General features: G+C 43.5%; 1 protein-coding gene across 1 annotated transcript; it reads left to right on the top strand.

Annotated features, from left to right (window-relative positions):
* Positions 1–2148: 2148 nt before the first annotated feature.
* LOC115460322 (zinc finger protein 850-like) lies at positions 2149–4543 on the top strand (the record flags this gene model as incomplete). The annotated part of the gene is made up of 3 exons (XM_030190112.1): positions 2149–3340; positions 3425–3840; positions 4075–4543. Coding segments are annotated over 3 exons (2049 nt in total), but the record flags the coding sequence as incomplete, so codon positions are not given.
* Between the last annotated feature and the right edge of the window lie 16710 nt (positions 4544–21253).

The raw sequence follows: 21253 nt of genomic DNA, 5'->3' as shown, positions 1-21253 counted from the left end.
GGGACAGACCAAAGGTCCATCAAACCTAGCATCCTGTTTCCAACAGTGGCTTAATACATTTTATGATGCTTATCCCAGAAATAAGCAGTGGATTTTCCCAAGTCAATTTAGTAATGGTGTATGGACTTTTCCTTTAGGAAGCCGGCCAGACCCTTTTTAAACCCTGCTAAGCTAACCGCCTTTAGCACATTCTCTGGCAACGAATTCCAGAGTTTAATTACACGTTGAGTGAAGAAACTTTTTCTCAGATTTGTATTAATTTTAGTACTTTGTAGCTTCATTGGATGCCCCCTAGTCCTAGTATTTTTGGAAAGAGTAAACAAACGATTCATGTCTGCTGTTTGGGCCTCTTGGTGCTGGGTCTCAGAACCAAAAACCCAACGCCTCACCCCCACAAATTCCCCAACTGATTTCTTAGCACCACCGGCTGGGAAAGTACCAAAAACAGCTGTATAAACAAAAGAAGCTTCTTACATTACCCAAGAACATGAGAAGCAGGGTAGTGAGGGAACATAAAAGGGGGGAGCCATGGAAAATGGTCGCATATTCCTTAATCTATTGAGATAGACTTAAGGAAGATGTTCATCGACCCCCCCCCTTGTTCCAGACCAGGCAGTTATATAAGCTGAAGTACAAAGAACTGGTTCTCAGGAACACATCACTACTACTACTACTTGACATTTATAGAGCGCTACTAGTGTTACGCAGCGCTGTACATAATAACGAAGAAGGACGGTCCCTGCTCAGATGAGCTTACAATCTAAAGAACGAAATGTCAAGTTGGGCAGTCTAGATTTCCTGGGTAGAGGTGTAGAGGTTAGGTGCCGAAGGCGACATTGAAGAGGTGGGCTTTAAGCAGAGATTTGAAGATGGGCAGGGAGGGGGCTTGGCGTATGTGCATGGGGGGGGGGGGGGGGGTGAGGCAAGGCAGGATCATCATATAGGATGTCATTTGTTTCTTACAAAAGGCACATAAACATATATATATTGCATTTCCTTAAAAGGTACATCCTCAATAAAAGCAATCTTTACTCCCTGCCCACCCGACCTCCCCCTGCAATTCTCCCATCCTGTCCTGACTACAGGATTCTTGTCTCTCTCTCTCCTCTGCCAGGTACTCCACCCCCTGTCATATGGAAATTAGCTAATGGTGAATCTCTTCCTGTGAACTTTTTTATTTCTTTAGAAAAAGATGACCCTAAGAACAGTAATGCAGAGACACATAAATGGAAGCTCAGTGAGAAGCCTGAAGAGGAAAAGATGTTATCAGAAAGAGAGAAAGAAGAGACTTCGTCCTGTTCTGACTGGGGAGAAAAGGGAAAAAATCAAAATAAACAAAAACCTTCAACAGGAAGCTCAGCTCCGTGTGAACATTGTACCAGTAATATCACACAAACAGTGGAAGAACAGACAAACCCAATGAGAGTTCAGAAATGTTTGTGTGATGGATGTGAGATATTCCTTAATGATCATTTAACTCTGAAATCACATCAGAGATCCGATACTGAAGAGAGACCATATACAGGTACGGACTGTGGGAAAACCTTCAGTCAAAAGAGAGAACTACAGCAACAGCAGAAAACATGCATAAGAGAGACACACTGTATAGGTGGAAAAGATTTCGGTAGGAAGAAAGAGAAACATGAGAACAATAATAAAGAAACTAGAGTGTGTACAACGACAGTAGATGAGAAAACCTTTATCAATAAAGGAAATGTTACAAAACACCAGAAAAATGACGCTGATGAGGGATTATCTGCATGTTCTAGTCGTGGCAAAAGCTTCAGTCAGGAAGAAAATGTTATAAGAAATGCAAAATTCCACCCAGAAGAGATACTAGTTTCAAGTGCTGAATGTAAGAAGAAATTCAGCCATAGAGATACATTCACAGATCATAAAACACCTCAGACTGGTGAAGAATCAATGACTACTACTAAACCTGAAAAAGTCTTTTGCAGAAAGACAGACCTCTCAAAGTACCAGAAAATTCAGAAAAATGAAAGCTTGTGTACTTCTGCTGACAGTGGTACAACTGCTTGCTGGAAAAGAAACCTCCCAATGCACAAGAGAAACCACAAAGGAATGAAACCACTTAACTGCACTGAGTGTAATAAAAGCTTCAGTGAGAAGGGAAACCTCACAAAACACCAGAGAATTCACACAGGAATGAAACCATTCATCTGCACTGAGTGTAATCAAAGCTTCAGTCAGAAGGGAACTCTCACAAATCACCAGAGAATCCACACAGGAATGAAACCACTTAACTGTACTGAGTGTAATAAAAGCTTCAGTGAGAAGGGAAACCTCACAAAACACCAGAGAATTCACACAGGAATGAAACCATTCATCTGCACTGAGTGTAATAAAAGCTTCAGTCAGGAGCAATACCTCAAAAAACACCAGAGAATTCACACAGGAATGAAACCATTCATCTGCAGTGAGTGTAATAAAAGCTTCAGGCAGAAGGGAGACCTCACAAAACACCAGAGAATCCACACAGGAATGAAACCATTCATCTGCACTGAGTGTAATAAAAGCTTTAGTCATAAAACAAGCCTCACAAAACACCAGAGAATCCACACAGGAATGAAACCGTTCATCTGCAGTGAGTGTAATAAAAGCTTCAGGCAGAAGGGGGACCTCACAAAACACCAGAGAATTCACACAGGAGTGAAACCGTTCATCTGCACTGAGTGTAATAAAAGCTTCACTCATAAACCAAGCCTCACAGAACACCAGAGAATCCACACAGGAATTAAACCATTCATCTGCACTGAGTGTAATAAAAGCTTCACTCACAAAATAAGCCTCACAATACACCAGAGAATCCACACAGGAATGAAACCATTCATCTGCACTGAGTGTAATAAAAGCTTCACTCAGAAAATAAACCTCACAATACACGAGAGAATCCACACAGGAATGAAACCATTCATTTGCAGTGAGTGTAATAAAAGCTTCAGTCGGAAAATAAGCCTCACAGAACACCAGAGAATCCACACAGGAATTAAACCATTCATCTGCAGTGAGTGTAATAAAAGCTTCACTCACAAAATAAGCCTCACAATACACCAGAGAATCCACACAGGAATGAAACCATTCATCTGCAGTAAGTGTAATAAAAGCTTCAGTCAGAAAACAAACCTCACAGAACACCAGAGAATCCACACAGGAATGAAACCATTCATCTGCACTGAATGTAATAAAAGCTTCAGTCAGAAGGGACACCTCACAATACACCAGAGAATCCACACAGGAGTGAAACCATTCATCTGCACTGAGTGCAATAAAAGTTTCACTCAGAAAACAAGCCTCACAATACACCAGAGAATCCACACAGGTTTGAAACCATTCATCTGCAGTGAGTGTAATAAAAGCTTTAGTCATAAAACAAGCCTCAAAAAACACCAGATAATCCACACAGGAATGAAACCGTTCATCTGCAGTGAGTGTAATAAAAGCTTCACTCACAAAATAAGCCTCACAATACACCAGAGAATCCACACAGGAATGAAACCATTCATCTGCAGTGAGTGTAATAAAAGCTTCAGTCAGAAAACAAACCTCACAAAACACCAGAGAATCCACACAGGAATGAAACCATTCATCTGCAGTGAGTGTAATAAAAGCTTCACTCACAATATAAGCCTCACAATACACCAGAGAATCCACACAAGAATGAAACCATTCATCTGCACAGAGTGTAATAAAAGCTTCACTCAGAAAATAAGCCTCACAATACACCAGAGAATCCACACAGGAATGAAACCATTCATCTGCAGTGAGTGTAATAAAAGCTTCAGGCGGAAGGGAGACCTGACAATACACCAGAGAATCCACACAGGCATCAAACCATTTATTTGCACTAAGTGTAATAAAAGCTTCAGGCAGAAGGGAGACCTCACAATACACCAGAGAATCCACACAGGAATGAAACCATTCATCTGCACTGAGTGTAATAAAAGCTTCAGTCATAAAACAAGCCTCACAAAACACTGGAGAATCCACACAGGAATGAAACCATTCTTCTGCACTGAGTGTAATAAAAGCTTCAGTCAGAAGGGACACCTCACCAGACACCAGAGAATCCACACAGGAGTGAAACCATTCTTCTGCACTGAGTGTAATAAAAGCTTCAGTCAGAAAACAAGCCTCACAGAACACCAGAGAATCCACACAGGAATCAAACCATTCATCTGCAGTGAGTGTAATAAAAGCTTCACTCATAAAACAAGCCTCACAAAACACCAGAGAATCCACACAGGAGCGAAACCATTCATCTGCACTGAGTGTAATAAAAGCTTCAGGCAGAAGGGAGACCTCACAATACACCAGAGAATCCACACAGGAATGAAACCATTCATCTGCAGTGAGTGTAATAAAAGCTTCAGGGTGAAGGGAGAACTCACAATACACCAGAGAATCCACACTGGAATGAAACCATTTAGATATTCTGAGTGTGGTAAGACCTTCGTTGACAAGGAGACACTCACTATGCACCAGAATAGCCATTGAGGAGTAAAACCATTTCCATGTACTGAGTGTGGCAAATGGTTGAGGTTGAAGAAATACATGATAATGCACCAGAGAATCCACGCAGGAGTGAAGCCATTTAAATGTTCTGAGTGTGGGGTGGGGGGGCAGAGCAATATGGCTGAGAAGACACACGAGAATCTGCTCTGTGCTTACCTTGTTCCTCTGTCTATCATGCCTTCTAAGTGTAAGGGTTAGGTGAGATTTTATTCCCCTGAAACCACCTCTACCCCTCTTGGTCAACTGAAGTTGGATTCATTTGTGCTCCCGCAGCGGGCAGGAAATGAGGGTGAGATCCCAGCTCAGCACTGGACGCAGGGAGAGGCCCAGCATTCGGTAGAGACATCTTTGTTCCCCTCAGACCAGGTTGTTCCACCACTTTGACAACAGCAGACTATAGAGGAGGCTGTGAAGACTCCGAAGAAAGATGTGACGTCTTCAGCAGCCGCTGTGGGGGATTCTCCAGGGTTAAACCACCGGGTCTTGTTTCTGTCCCTTTTTGCTGGATGGATATTTTGGTTTGTTCACCCACTGGCACCCTTGGATCGTAATCCAAAATTACAACCCATTGATCCCATTACAATCTGCTACTAAAGGATTGCTGGAAGTATCCTTATTTAGGTTTATTAAGCTTACCATCTATCGAAAGTATGGACCAACTCTATGGAATGCTCTACCAGATTCAGTTTGCAATACATCATCTTATTTGGCTTCCAGAAAACTACTGAAAGCACATTATTTTGTACAAGTTTTCCCTAGATGAGGATGTGGACAGTACGCTCATAGTATACTCAGATTTATATGTGATCAGATTTGATATTTGATCTACAAAACTGTCCACTCTTCAGACTTCACTTACCTAGGAACCAAATGGTGGAACTCCTTAGCACCCAAAATAAGAAATATACAGGAATATACTAGATTCCGCAAAATCCTCAAATCGTTCCTATTCAAACAAACCTTCACAAAGAACGACCATATCTCAACAATTAATTATTACCTGAAGTGGTTATTACTCTATTTACCATTAACTTTCTCTTTGCTTCATGTACAATTTCTCATTCATAATAGATTTACCATCTCTATGCTGATGACTCCCAAATCTATCTTTCTACCCCTGATATCTCACCTTGCATCCAAACCAAAGTTTCAGCGTACTTGTCTGACATTGCTGCCTGGATGTCTCAACCCCACCTGAAATTAAATATGACCAAAACTGAGCTTCTCATTTTCGCCCCCCAAACCCACCTCCCCGCTCCCCCCGTTTTCTATTTCTGTTGATGGCTCTCTCATTCTCCCTGTCTCCTCAGCTCGAAACCTTCTCTGCTCATATCCAGCAGACCGCCAAGACCTGTCGTTTCTTTCTTTACAACATCCGTAAAATCCACCCCTTTCTTTCCGAGCACTCTACCAAAACCCTCATCCACACCCTTGTCATCTCTCGTTTAGACTACTGCAATCTGCTTCTTGCTGGCCTCCCACTTAGTCACCTCTCCCCTCTCCAGTCGGTTCAAAACTCTGCTGCCCGTCTCATCTTCCACCAGGGTCGCTTTACTCATACTACCCCTCTCCTCAAGACCCTTCACTGGCTCCCTATCCGTTTTCGCATCCTGTTCAAACTTCTTCTACTAACCTATAAATGTATTCACTCTGCTGCTCCCCAGTATCTCTCCACTCTCGTCCTTCCCTACACCCCTTCCCGTGCACTCCGCTCCATGGATAAATCCTTCTTATCTGTTCCCTTCTCCACTACTGCCAACTCCAGACTTCGCGCCTTCTGTCTCGCTGCACCCTACGCCTGGAATAAACTTCCTGAGCCCCTACGTCTTGCCCCATCCTTGGCCACCTTTAAATCTAGACTGAAAGCCCACCTCTTTAACATTGCTTTTGACTCGTAACCACTTGTAACCACTCGCCTCCACCTACCCTCCTCTCTTCCTTCCCGTTCACATTAATTGATTTGATTTGCTTACTTTATTTTTGTCTATTAGATTGTAAGCTCTTTGAGCAGGGACTTTCTTCTATGTTTGTGCAGCACTGCGTACGTCTTGTAGCGCTATAGAAATGCTAAATAGTAGTAGTAGTAGTAGTAATTTTCTAAATGTTAAACATCCATAGCTATCCCAGTATGTTTATGATATTGTATTGTAAAATTGAATTCTTACAACAAATTACTTTCTTATGCATTATTCTTTGTTATGTATCTTATACAGTTTATTGTAAGCCACATCGAACTCAAACTTGTTTGGGATAATGTGGGATATAAATGTCATAAATAAATCAATCCATAATTACATTTTTGTAGTCCAAAGGAGCTATTTTCTCGCTGTTTTCGTTGTTGAGTGTGATTCCTTTACCTTTAGGTGGGTCTCCCTTCTGGATAACCTGTACCCGTATGTTTTACGATCGGCTGAGACAAACTCTGTGATATGCTCACCCAAAAGAGGATTCCACTTACCCTCCTTGCTCACAAAAATCAGAGTCTGTGCCGACAGGGCTCTTGTAAAGCGTGAAGAGCCCTGTACAGTTCTAACCTGCATGCGCAGTTGTAAAAGAGGCTATGAAGATGTTAGTATTACCCGGTGGTGCACAAAATTCCTTTGTGCGCTTCCAGATGCCGCATCATCGACTATAAGATCGCGAGACGACACAGTTTGTTCATGGGGAAACAGGTGCATATAGAGCTCATCCGGGTCTCTTGTGATGCTTGTGGCAGGTACAGTGGGGGAAATAAGTATTTGATCCCTTGCTGATTTTGTAAGTTTGCCCACTGACAAAGACATGAGCAGCCCATAATTGAAGGGTAGGTAGATGTCTTCTTTGGCCAAACTTCCCCCACAAAGAGTTTAAGAACAGTTTTGTTCACGGTTATCTGATCAGCATGTAAAAGCACACTTTCTTTCTGATAGAAATCATCTATGCACTTGTTTTGTTGTTCAGCATCAGTACACCACTGAGGAAACCCCGATGCTTCCTGCTTTTGACGCAGATGCATGCTTATGTATTCTCAAAGAGGTGGTTGTGGGTGACTGGTAAGAGTGAGAGGGACTGTGATTCTGGTTGGTAATTGTGCTAAATGGGAAAAAAATGTAAAAGGATTTAAAGTGGATTGAGGGGAGTCTGAAGGTGAGTTTACTAGTTGGGATTAGTGTGTGGGAGGGTCAAAGTGCACTCTGGGAGCTGTAGTCTTTCCTAGGAGAGGTTAATGTCACAGTGTGGTTTTTGGGCTGGTTTGGGGCATGGAAAATGTTTTCCATCTGGCAACACTGGTTTAGAGAGAAGGTGAAAGCAGCATAGGCGGTCGGTGGCCCAACTGTTTGGGGAGGCTAAAGGGGATGGAGTTAGGGGTGGAGCCAGGGGCGGAGCTTATAGCCATAATTAACACAGAAAAAAATAAGTAAAAATAAAAGTCACAATACCTTTTATTAAATTTAGATATTAGATATGTATCATATGTCAAAGAATAAAGTGGTTGCTCAAAGCATATTCTAAGCACAATCACTCAACTGCAAAACACTATGCACAACTTTGTGCAAAAACACACTCAGAACCTTACTGTACCATAAATATTACACTGGGCAGAACCTAATACACCAATATACCACCCATATGGAAAATGCAGACCGTCAACAATATGAAACAAGGGATCATAATATCACAATTCTCATGTAGAGCCACAAAACACCCTTTTAGGGTGGAAAGTGTTCACAATGAGCTCCTTTTATTAACGACCATATCCTTCAAGAGGTAGTGTGTCATGATTTAGGCTCTAAAACCCTTTCCGATGTTTTGGTGCCACCTCAGTAATGCCAATACACAATCTCTCCACTGCAAAACACTATACACAAACTTGTGCAAAAACACACTCATAACCTTAGCAAACCATAACAGCACTAATTCCAAGGCCAGAATGAGCTACAACCTTATGCGTCGAAAGGCAGAACTGTAATTACACTGGGCTCTAAAACACCAGTACACAACCTAGTGAAACAAAAAAAAGGGCTGCAAATACTACACGCTAGCTGAATACTGCACCTTGATTGCACATGAAAAACACATGACACAACAGATATGAAGGCAAAACTGGAAAGTTACCTCAAGAAGTCAGACTCAGCATGCAGCAATACTAGAAAAATTGAAACTTACATGCAAAATATCACAGATGCACATTTCCAAAAGCTGACATATTCCAGTTAATAAATTCTGAATAAAATAATTTTTTCTACCTTTGTTGTCTGATCATTTAGTTTTTCTATTCGCTTTGGTCCCAGTGTCTTCTTTCCATTTGATATTTTTTCTCTCAACGTGTCCACCATCCTCCTGTGTCCTTATGCGTCCTGCCTACCATCTGTAGCCCTGTCCCTATCCTTTCTCCAGTTTCAGCATCTGCCCTCAAAGTGTTCCGATCTAGCCCTTAAATTCAGCAATTTGCCCTCCATCCATATCCAGCATTTTCCCCTCCCCTCCATCCATGTGCATGTACTTCCTCTGTCTTCCCTCCCCTCCATCCATGTCCAGCATTTCTCCTCTCTCCCTTCCACTCCATCCGTGTGCATCTCCTTCCTTTGTCTTTCCTTCCCTCCATCCTTGTCCAACATTTCTCCTCTCTTCCCTGCCCTCCACTCCATCCATGTCCAGATTTCTCCTCTCTTCCCTCCCCTCCATCCATCCATGTCCAGCACCTTCCCTCTTTCTCTCCTACCCTTCCATCCAGTGTCATCCTTCTTTCTCTCTCCATCCTTCTACCTATTACCCTCTCCCAATCCTTCTGTCTATTGTCTCCCTCTCCTTCCATCCATTGTCTCCCTCTATCTCCCCTTCCTTCTAAACAGTTCTCTCTCTCGACCCTTTTCCATTCAGCATGTCATCTCTATCCCCATCCTTCCAGTGTCTTTCCTCTTTTCCTCCCTACCCTTACATCCAGTGTCCTCCTTCTTTCTGCCCCCTCCTTCCAGCATTTTCCCTCTTTCTCCCTCCTTTCATTCAGCATTTCTCCGTCTGACAGCTAGGGTCTCCCCCAGTTTCTCCCCAGCAGCTTCTCTCTCTCTCTCCTGCCCATGTCCCCTCTTTCTCTCCCCGTCTTTCCACTCATATCTCTCTCTCTGCACCCCTCTTCCATTCAGCATCTTCTCTCTGGCTCTTCCCTGCTCTTTTCCATGTCCCTGGCTTTCCCCTGCTCTCTTCCATATCCCCCTTTTCTCTCCCCATCTCTCTCTGGCTCTCCCCTGCTCTCTTCCATGTCCCCTCTTTCTCTCCCCATCTCTCTCTGACTCTCCCCTGCTCTCTTCCATGTCCCCTCTTTCGCTCCCCATCTCTCTCTGGCTCTCCCCTGCTCTCTTCCATGTCCCTTCTTTCTCTCCCCATCTCTCTCTGGCTCTCCCCTGCTCTTTTGCATGTCCCCTCTTTCTCTCCCCATCTCTCTTTGGCTCTTCCCTGCTCTTTTCCATGTCCCTGGCTTTCCCCTGCTCTCTTCCATGTCCCCCTTTTCTCTCCCCATCTCTCTCTGGCTCTCCCCTGCTCTCTTCCACGTCCCCTCTTTCTCTCCCCATCTCTCTCTGGCTCTCCCCTGCTCTTTTGCATGTCCCTGGCTCTCCCCTGCTCTCTTCCATGGCCCCTCTTTCTCTCCCCATCTCTCTTTGGCTCTTCCCTGGTCTTTTCCATGTCCCTGGCTTTCCCCTGCTCTCTTCCATGTCCCCATTTTCTCTCCCCATCTCTCTCTGGCTCTCCCCTGCTCTCTTCCACGTCCCCTCTTTCTCTCCCCATCTCTGTCTGGCTCTCCCCTGCTCTTTTGCATGTCCCTGGCTCTCCCCTGCACTTTTCCACTTTCTCTCTCTCTCCTCCAGTGTCCTCATGCATCTCTCCTCTCCCTCATGCATCCCACCTTTCTCTTCCCTCCCCTTCTTGCTTCCCTTAGATCTAGACTACCATCACTCTCACTCCTTTCTCCACCCCCCCTTTTCCCATTCCCCTGCCCTGCCATTGCTTTCCATCCTCCCTCTTCCCTTTACATGTGGCATCACATCCTCCTCTCTCCACCTCCCTTTCCCTTTGGTCTGGCAGCTGGCTGGCATCGCTCCCCCCCCCGTCCGGACTAGTACGGTATCGCTCTCCCCCTCCGCTCCTGTCACGTCTTTCAACTTCGAACAACCCCCACCCCACTTTTACTCCTTACGAACTCTAGCAAGTCAAGTCACAGTGATCACTTGAACTGTAAGCTCTTTAAGGCAGAAAAAGGGTAGTACTGTAAGGTACGTTAAACATTTGGGAAGGCCAGCTAAAAGTCCAATGAAATGATGAAAATTACTTTGGGGGAACAACACAGCAAAAAAACAAACAGGTTGTTTCAAGACTATCTAGTGTGGGGGATGTGTCCATCGGTTCTACTGTGGTTCAAACACTGTATTACTGCTGCCCAGCGAGGAATCTGCGGCCTCCCCCCCCCCCCCCCCCGCCCCCCCCGAGGAACCAAGTTTTCAAAATGACCAGGGATGCTAAAGCCAATGGAAATTAACTCTCCCTGGACAGTTTAACAGCTTGCTTAATATTTGGCAATTGGCGCCCCGCCTCGCCTTTCCTCGTATACTCCACCATGAGAGCCAACTTTTCTAACTGGGAGTGCTAAACCCAACGGAAAATACCCATCCCTGGACACCTCTCTGGCCCGGCTCGAACAAAAGCAGCCGGTACTCACGCTCATAGTGCTGTTCTGTCTGCCAAAAAATCCAGTTAAGTGCATTCAGCCAGTCTATGTGTGAAATTCCTTATTTTTCATAGCTAAGCTTTTGAAATTGTACCTTATATCACTGCTTAGGGATGTTTATGCATTTTGTTTTTATTTTCTTTGTAGCTGCTTTCCTTGCACAGTCGGTGTGCTTAGATGACACAACAGTAAAGTTTGAGATTTGGGACACTGCAGGTCAAGAACGATACCACAGTCTTGCACCTATGTATTACAGAGGGGCCCAAGCTGCTATAGTAGTATTTGACATCACTAAGCCGGTAATAACCTCAGAATTGAAATGAGAAACTACTGTGATGTACTTCTATATGCATGTTTTCATTTGTAGGTCTTTTTAAGAGAATGTTCAAAGCACTTTTTATGTGGTGTTACAAACCCTGGACATTTCTGAAATAGTTCTCTCTGAAGCCTATAATGAAGCTTGACAGGTGTACTTCTTTTCTCATCCTCCCAGCCAAGGCTATTGCAAAATAGTTTTTAATGCCTTTGGTTGTTCAGAATAATACTAGTGTTCTGACAGTAAACAGCCTCACAAAGATTTTACAGTTACAGACAGTAAGCACCCTGAGAATTTCTTTGAAAGACATCTAGGGAAAAGCTCTAAGAGACCAAAATTTAAATGAATTATTCTCCTAATTTTGAGATGTGGGCTTCTAATTTAGTTTATTTGAACATCTAGTAGAACTGTGTTCCTAAATTTATGCTCAAAATTTCAGTAATCTTCTAAATGTAGAAGCTTAAAAATGAGTGTCAGGTGGATTTAGGACAGAGGGAAAAGCAGCGCGGGCGCACACCTGAAGTCCATTAACAACAGCTGAATCCACGGTACAGTGACCTGTAGCAGCAGCAGTGATGTAAGCTCTGCTTTCAGCCTGCCCCGGAAGCACTCTCTGTACAGCTTCCCGTAGGCGGGACGCTGTCCAGAGAAGGCTTCCGGGGCAGACTGAAAGCTGCGCTTACATCGCTGCTGCTGCTGCTGCTGCTGCTGCTACCGGAAGCCTTGAAGTTGAAAGACTTGACAGGAGCTGAGGGGAAGAGCAATACCGCACTAGCCCTTGCTGCACTTGTGGCTCCCCAAGCCTCTTATACTGGGTGCCTATGGAAAGCACTGAGAGTGAGAGGACGTATGGTGGTGATCTGTGAGAGAGAAAGGATTGATTTGAAGTTTATTTAGAGAAAGTATAAATGCTGAAGAGAATAGTTGAGGCACTGGTTGTGGGTGACTGGTGAGAGTGAGAGGGACTGTGATTCTGGTTGGTGATGTTACCACCCCTCTCGGCAATGTCACTTAGCTGTAGTTGAATTTGTTTAGGTGATGTCTTTCTTGCGTTGGAGCTCATCTGGAAATCCTTCAGCGGATGATCTACAGAGTTCTTCTTCCTAAACCTCACTTATAAAGAAAATAAATGGATGCAAAACCCTGAACTCCCTGTGCTAGTCCAGGCACTGACTCCTCTCTGGTGACATTTAATCAGTTCTCAATACTGTGGCCACACTCTCTATTTGAAACAAAATAATTTACAGGAGTACTCACTTCACAGCCTATTTCTCACTGTTTATTCCCTGAAAGGTATTAATCCGTAAACAAACCTTTTCCGTAGATGGGAAGGCGGTAGAACGAGAGGACATGATATGAGATTGAAGGGTGGCACACTCAAGAAAAATGTTAGGAAGTATTTTTTCATGGAGAGAGTGGTAGATACTTGGAATTCCCTCCTGCGGGAGGTGGTGAAGATGAAAATGGTAGCGGAATTCAGGCATGCGTGGGATAAACATAAAGGAATCCTGTGCAGAAGGAATGGATCCTCAGAAGCTTAGCCGAGATTGGGAGGCGGGGCTGGTGTTTGGGAGGTGGGGCTAGTGCTGGGCAAGACTTCTACGGTCTGTGTCCTGAAAATGGCAGATACAAATCAAGGTAAGGTATACACAAGAAGTAGCACATATGAGTTTATCTTGTTGGGCAGACTAGATGGACCATGCAGGTCTTTTTCTGCCGTCATCTACTATGTTATTTTATAATGCTGCCGAAGACTCTGGCACTGCCTTCAGGGATCTCACACAGTAACCCATTCCATATTCAAATGGTAATTCAACATTCCATCTCACAGACTTCACATAAAAACACAATATTTTATTATTATTATTATTATTATTTATTGCATTTGTATCCCACATTTTCCCACCTATTTGCAGGCTCAATGTGGCTTGCAGAGTCCTGTTATGGCATTGTCATTCCAGGATATCAGATACAATTAGTGATATAAAAAGTTTGAGTCAAGGAAAAGAAAAGAAAAGAAGTAGGCAGATGAGTGTAGGAGGTAGACTTTCATGACTGGGGTGGGTTGGCGAGGTGGTTTAGTAAGGCAATGGGTTCTCTTTGTAGGTCTTGTTGAAGAGATATGTCTTCAGTGATTTACAAAAGTTGGTTATTTCATCAAGAGTTTTCACAACTGCATGCTCATGTAAGAGAAGGTCGTTGCATGTATCAGCTTGTATTTTAATCCTTTACAGCTGGGGAAGTGCAGATTAAGAAATTTGCGGGATGATCTTTTGGCATTCCTGTGAGGCAGGTCCACGAGGTTTAGCATGTAAGTTGGGGCATCTGTGTGGATGATTTTATGTACAATTGTGCAGATCTTGAACGCGATGCGTTCCTTAATTGGGAGCCAGTGAAGTTTCTCTCTTAGGGTTTTAGCCCTTTCATATTTAGTTTTTCCAAATATGAGTCTGGCGGCGGTATTTTGGGCTGTTTGGAGTTTTTTGATATTCTGTTCTTTGCAGTCAGCGTAGAGTGCGTTGCAGTAGTCTAGGTGACATAGTACCATTGATTGTACTAGGGTGCGGAAGATGTATCTCGGGAAGAAAGGTTTTATTCTTTTGAGTTTGCACATGGTGTGGAACATCTTTTTCGTCGTATTCTTCACGTGGGTATCGAGTATGAGGTTTCCCTTTATCAGGCAGTGCTGGATTTTCTTTAATCTGAAGTCAGATTCCAAACCTTGCACTGCACTCAGAACTCTCACAAACAACACACCTTTCCCACAGACACAGCTTAATGGCTTCTTTTTCCAAATATCAAATTCACCTCTCCGTCCTTCCTCTGTGTCACACTTTAAATCCTTACACACTTGTAGGCTTTCTCATGAAGTACAATCTCCAACACAAATCACAGCCTCTCTCACCCTAAAATGGTAAATCCCTTATCTCTGGAAATTCAGTGTTATCACTGAAACGCCATTCACACTCACCTCAGCTCAATTTAAATATCAAAGGACCCTCTTTCAAACTGGCACACATAAACCTTTGTCTCACTTACTTTCCCAATCACTTATTTCACTTCAAACCCAGAAATCTATACTTTTTTTCTCTTAAATTTCACACACCCAGCAAACGTTTTTTTCACTCTCTTTCTCTCTCAGCCAGCTCTCTTCCTTTCAGTCTCCCTAGCAACTCACCCCCAGTGTTGCCAGCTACCCGGTCCCCAAACCCGCCCAAAAAGTTCACATCCCCACCCCTGCCGTCATCAACCCTGCCCCCGCCGTCATCAATCCCGCCTCTGCCATCATCAGCTCCGCCCCCGCTGTCATCAACCCCCGCCTCCGCCGTCATCAGCCCCGCCTCCTCCGGTCCCACCCAAAATGTCATCGGTCCCATCCAAAACGTCACCTGCACCCGCCCAAAACGTCAAACCCTGCCCAAAACGTCATTAGCCCCGCCCCTGCGGCCCGAAAAACCGCACAAAATACAGCAATAAAACCTCAAAAAAGCCCAAAAACCGAGACCCGCAGCGGACAAAAATTTCCCACAGCGGGTCGTGGAAAACCGCCCACCTGGCAACCTTGCTCACCCCCCTAGAGAAACACCTGACGTCCCTCAACCAATCAACTTGTCAGCTGAAGACTGTTTTTTTTTTCTTAGTTGTTTTAGAATCTTGGCTGTCCGAACTGAATCTCCAGGTTTTTTTTTTTTTGTTACATTTGTACCCCGCGCTTTTCCCACTCATGGCAGGCTCAATGCGGCGGGCAATGGAGGGTTAAGTGACTTGCCCAGAGTCACAAGGATGCTTTCCCTTCCCCACATAGAAGTGAATGCAAAACTTACTATACACAGAATCTCTAAGTCAATTTTAACCTGACTTGTACCCAAAACAGCAAGAAACCTTTTATAGTACAATTCCCTCCTAATCATGGGTTGTTATTGTAAAATAAAACCATATCCCCTCCGAAGGGACACCACCTTGCAAGTGGTGGAGGGGCTTCCGTGTTTCAATGACTCAGAGGGCTATGCTGTAGGGTTACCCATATCAGACAGGCCTCTGAGGAGAAACCAGACAAAGAGTGTCCCAACCTGGAGGATCCAAGATGGCGTTGAGGGAGGACGTACGCTAGTTGAGTTCCCGTTGTACACCAGAATGCCTGAAGAAGAAGGCGCGCTCCCCAGAGAATGGGGAAGAGAAAAGGCAAAGCCATGGTGCTGCCCTCCTCGAACACGGCTGGGGTTCCCACCACTTCTCAGTCTATTTTGGAGAGATTCGGGGTCATAACGTCGGGGATATCGGTTCTTGCTTCGGGGAACAGCAAGGCTTTATTGCCGAATCTCAGTGGAGGGAGTGACTTTGAGTCCCCCTGTTGGCACGACTCCTCCAAGACCCGGAAATAGTAATGCTTCGCTATGGAGGTCAATAATGGAAACGCCCGAAGTGGGTTAGGATTTTCATGTGACCCGAGGAGGTCCTGGCGCAGCATCGACTCCAGATAATAAACCAACTGGGGGATTGGAGAGTGAGCTCTTCCCCTCAAAGATATCTGGAGCGATTTCTGTGGAGAAATTGGACTTGGTGAAGCCAATAATGTCATAAAGGACATACTATAGGAACTGCAGCAGAATGTGAATAACTGTCTTCTTCAAATGTTTAAAAATTTCACTATGTGAGTTAAAGAATTTATATTAATACTTATCTAACAAAGTGGAAGTCCAAGTTATAAAAAGAGACTTTGATTACGGAAATGGCTTCTCTATGAAAATTAGATAATTTGGTAATGAAGAATAGTTATTTTTCTTGTAAAAACTGGAATTTCTGGAGAACCAATTAAGGGAAAATAACTTGAGAATGATAAATTTACCTATAATATCCTATATATTAGCTACTGAATTCTTGAAGAAATATTTCTCTGATACGTTGCTAATATCTTCTGATAGCCACCTTTTGGTGACTAAAATTATATTTCCTTTAAAATCTTCTTTCAGAGAAAAGAGATGTGTTTAATTGACATTTTGGAAAATTCAGAAGTTATAGATAGAGTTATACTATTAGTGACTTTCGTCTTTGATTAGATAGGAACAACGTTTTAAAATTGTATTTTTGATATATGGTTGATAGTTTTTTGGGTTCAAAGATGAATATATTTCCTGACACATCAAGGGAATCACAGACTGGGAGGTGTGAAGTCTTGGCTTTTCAGCCAGGAATCATTGCCCTAGGTGGGACCTTCCTAGCACGATTCCCTTGTAAGTGTTTTATTTTCCTTATTACTTATTTGTTTGAACCTAAGAAATTATAGAGTTTGTGGAAACAGATGAAGAATCCTCTGCAGCAACTTCCTTCAGTTACCACTGTACCGGCTGCAATAACCGATTAACCTTACTCCCTCAGAAAATGTGTAAGATTAACCGTTTTGAGTTTTTCTTATTTTCTTTAAGATTGTTTTCCTGATCTTGGATCTTCCAATTGTGGACAATTATGTAAATATATATTGTTTAGAGAAAATGTTTTCCTTTTATATTAATTTCTGTATTTCCTTACATTTATGTGATAAATGTGAATGTAATTAAGTAAAATGATAAATAAAATAATTAAAAAAAAAAAAAATAAAACCATATTTCTTCACATAACTCCATTAAAAATTCCCAAACTAACTTTAAACCTTTTCCAGCCAGCACCATCCACCAAAACCCTGGAACAGCCTCCCCACAGCCCCAGGAAAAAAAACATTTAATATATCTTACCATATATTACAGTTATTCATCTGAAAAGTGATTTCTGCCTTTTAGATGTGCATTCTCAGAAAGCTGGCTGAATCTTGAGTGTTTAACTGCAACCAGCTGGCTAGATTGTGTCTGAAAATTGGCCTACATCTAGTCAGCTATAACATTTCGTCTGTAGTCTGCTAAATCTCCCCCACTCTGACCAAATCATATCTTCTGACCTATCTGCCTAGTTCTTACTCATGGGGAGAATTCTTCACAAAAAAATGTAACATTCTGTAGCCTTTTTTTCAATAATGCAATATTTTTGTGTAATAATTTTTAATATTTTGTGCAGCATTCCCCCTTTCCTTAGCGTTGGTAGCAGGTGAATCCAGAGACTTGTGGTTTGTAACCTTCTACCAGCAGGTGGAGATAGAAAGCACTGAACTGAACTGTCTTATAGGACGGAACGCTCCTTGATCAATCAGTATTCTCTATCTCCAGCAAGTTGATAGACGGTCTCTCACAAGTTCCTGGTTTCATCTGAAGCTTGCTCCTGTTCTGATTTGTGAGTTCAATGAAGCTTGGGGTGTGCAGCTGAGCGGTGCCGCCTCTAGAGGGTACATAAGTAGTGCCATAATGGGACAGAGCAAAGGTCCATCAATCCCAGCATCCTGTTTCCAAAAGTAGCCAATCTAGGTCACAAGTACCTGGCAAGATCCCAAAACAGTGCATTTTATGCTGCTTATCCTAGACATCAGCAGTGGATTTTCCCCAAGTCCATTTCAATAATGGTATATGGACTTTTCCTTTAGGAAGCCATCCAAACCTTTTTTAAACCCCACTTTGCTAATTGCTTTTACTACATTCTCTGGTAACAAATTCCAGAATTTAATTAGTCGTTGAGTGACAAAATATTTTCTCCGATTCGTTTTAAATTTACTACTTTGTAGCTTCATTTCATGCCCCCCTAGTCCTAGTATTTTATTTTTGTTACATTTCTACCCCGCGCTTTCCCACTCATGGCAGGCTCAATGCGGCTTACATGGGGCAATGGAGGGTTAAGTGACTTGCCCAGAGTCACAAGGAGCTGCCTGTGCCTGAAGTGGGAATCAAACTAAGGTTCCTCAGGACCAAAGTCCACCACCCTAACCACTAGGCCACTCCTCTTTGATTTAAGAACTTTAAATAACCTTGTGTGTTCACCAAATTTAATTACCTCATTAGTTACTCCTATCTCTAGATTATTTACAAACATGTTCAAAAGCAGCTGTCTTGGCACAGACCCCTGGGGAACCCCACTATCTACCCTCTTCCATTGAGAATACTGATCATTTAACCCTACTCTCTGTTTTCTATCTTTTAACCAATTTTTAATCCACAATAGGACACCACCTCCTATCCCACCAATATCCTCTGTGGTTTTTCATGAGGTACTTTGTCAAACACCTTTTGAAAATCCAGATACACTATATTGACCAGCTCACCCCTTTAAAGAAATGTAATGGATTGGTGAGACAAGATTTCCCTTCACTAAATCCATGTTGGATTTGTTTCATTAATCCATGCTTTTGAATATGCTCTGTAATTTTGTTCTTATAATAGTCTCTACCATTTTGCCCAGCACCAATGTCGGGTTCACTGGTCTATAATATCCCTGATCTCCTCTGGACCTCTTTTTAAAAATTGGCGTTTCATTGGCCACCCTCCAATCTTCCGGAACCATTCTTGATTTTAAAGAATGGTTGATTTTAAACTAACAAAAGTTCCGCAAGTTCATTTTTCAATTCTATCTGTACACTGGGATGAATACCATCCGGTTCAGTCGATTTGCTACTCTTCATTTTGTCAAATTGAACCATTACATCCTGCAGGGTTATAGAGATGTCATTCAGTTTAACTGACTCTTCAGCTTTGAATACTTCTACTACTACTACTATTTAACATTTCTAAAGCGCTACCAGGGTTGCGCAGCGCTGTACAATTAACAAAGAAGGACAGTCCCTGCTCAAAGGAGCTTACAATCTAAAGGAGAGAAAATGCAGTCAATCAAGATTGAGGCAGTCTAGATTTCCTGGATAGAGGTACAATGGTTAGGTGCCGAAAGCGGCATTGAAGAAGAGGGCTTTGAGCAAGGATTTGAAGATGGGTAGGGATGGGGCTTGGCGTATGGGTTCAGGGAGTTTATTCCAAGCATAGGGTGAGATGAGGCAGAAAGGGTGGAGTCTGGAGTTGGCGGTGGTGGAGAAGGGTACTGAGAGGAGGGATTTGTCCTGTGAGCGGAGGTTACGGGTAGGAGCGTAAGGGGAGATGAGGGTAGAGAGGTAGTGAGGGGCTGCAGATTGAGTGCATTTGTAGGTTAGGAGGAGAAGCTTGAAATGTATGTGGTACCTGATCGGAAGCCAGTGAAGTGACTTGAGGAGAGGGGTGATATGAGCATATCAGTCTAGGCGGAAGATAAGACGCGCAGCAGAGTTCTGAACGGATTGAAGGAGGGTTAGATGGTTAAGTGGGAGGCCAGTGAGGAGTAGGTTGCAGTAGTCAAGGCGAGAGTGGATGAGAGTTTGGGTGGTGCGCTCAGAGAGGAAAGGGCGAATTTTGCTGATGTTATAGAGAAAGAAGCGACAGGTCTTGGCTGTCTGCTGGATATGGGCAGATAAGGAGAGGGAGGAGTTGAAGATGACTTCGAGGTTGTGGGCAGATGAGACAGGGAGGATGAGGGTGTTATTGACTGAAATAGAGCGTGGAGGGAGAGGAGAAGTGGGTTTGGGTGGAAAGACAATGAGCTCGGTCTTGGCCATGTTCAGTTTCAGGTGGCGATTGGACATCCAGGCAATAATGTTGGATAAGCAGGCCGATACTTTGGCCTGGGTTTCCTCAGTAATGTCTGGTGTGGAGAGATAAAGCTGGGTGTCATCAGCATAAAGATGATATTGGAAACCATGAGATGAGATCAGCGAGCCCAGGGAAGAGGTGTAGATTGAAAAAAGAAGGGGTCCAAGGACAGATCCCTGAGGAACCAACAGAGAGCGGGATGGGGGTGGAGGAAGATCCATGAGAATGTACTCTGAAGGTACGGTGGGAGAGATAAGAGGAGAACCAGGAGAGGGCAGAGCCCTGTGTGAAGGGGAGGATAAGGGTTTTGCACAGATGGAGGTGGAGGAGGGAGAAGGAAGGAGGCTCAAGAGCCGAGGGAGACAGAGCAGAGCCCTACCTTTAATCATTCCTCAGAGAGAGAGAGAGAGAGAAGGAAAAAGGTAGTGCCCCCTAGAAAATGGAGGTGGGAGAAGGACTACATTTCCCAGCATCCCCGGGGAAAACCCTGGTATAGGGATTATTGGCCCCAGCATTCCCCGGGAGAAGGCTCTGACAAGGCAAAGGAGGGACACCTGGAACATAATCATGTTTATGCACCAACGTGTGTGACAAGATGGGCAGTCATGGGAGGGGTTAGAAGTCTTCTTGAGACCAGGGAGAAGGAAAAACAGGATGTGAAAGGAAACTGTTCATTCATGCATTTCTGCTTATGACAATGGCCCCTCAACAATTCATAACAGACCTCACGAATCACTTGAACTATATGTTACAAATTGGACTCTTCCCAAAGGAGAAAGGAAACATTCTACTCACCCCCATACCCAAAGACGTAAAGAAGAGTGCTAGTGAACTAACCAACTACAGGCCAGTAGCATCCATCCCCTTAATAACCAAACTAACGGAAGGGATGGTAACCAAGCAACTCACAAATTATTTAAACAAATTCTCAATATTACATGATTCCCAATCAGGATTCCGGTCTAACCACAGTACGGAAACGGTACTAGTTACTCTCATGAACAAATTTAAACAAACGATCGCAACTGGCAAAAACATACTACTTCTACAATTTGATATGTCTAGCGCCTTCGACATGGTTGATCACGGAATACTACTACATATCCTCGAGAATTTCGGAATTGGAGGCAATGTTCTTAATTGGTTCAAGGGGTTCCTAACCACACGATCATACCAAGT

Source organism: Microcaecilia unicolor, chromosome 1 (assembly GCF_901765095.1).
Source record: "Microcaecilia unicolor chromosome 1, aMicUni1.1, whole genome shotgun sequence".
In the NCBI taxonomy this organism is placed as follows: domain Eukaryota; kingdom Metazoa; phylum Chordata; class Amphibia; order Gymnophiona; family Siphonopidae; genus Microcaecilia; species Microcaecilia unicolor.
Note: the sequence above shows the minus strand (reverse complement) of the source record. Positions and strands in the feature narration are given on the sequence as shown.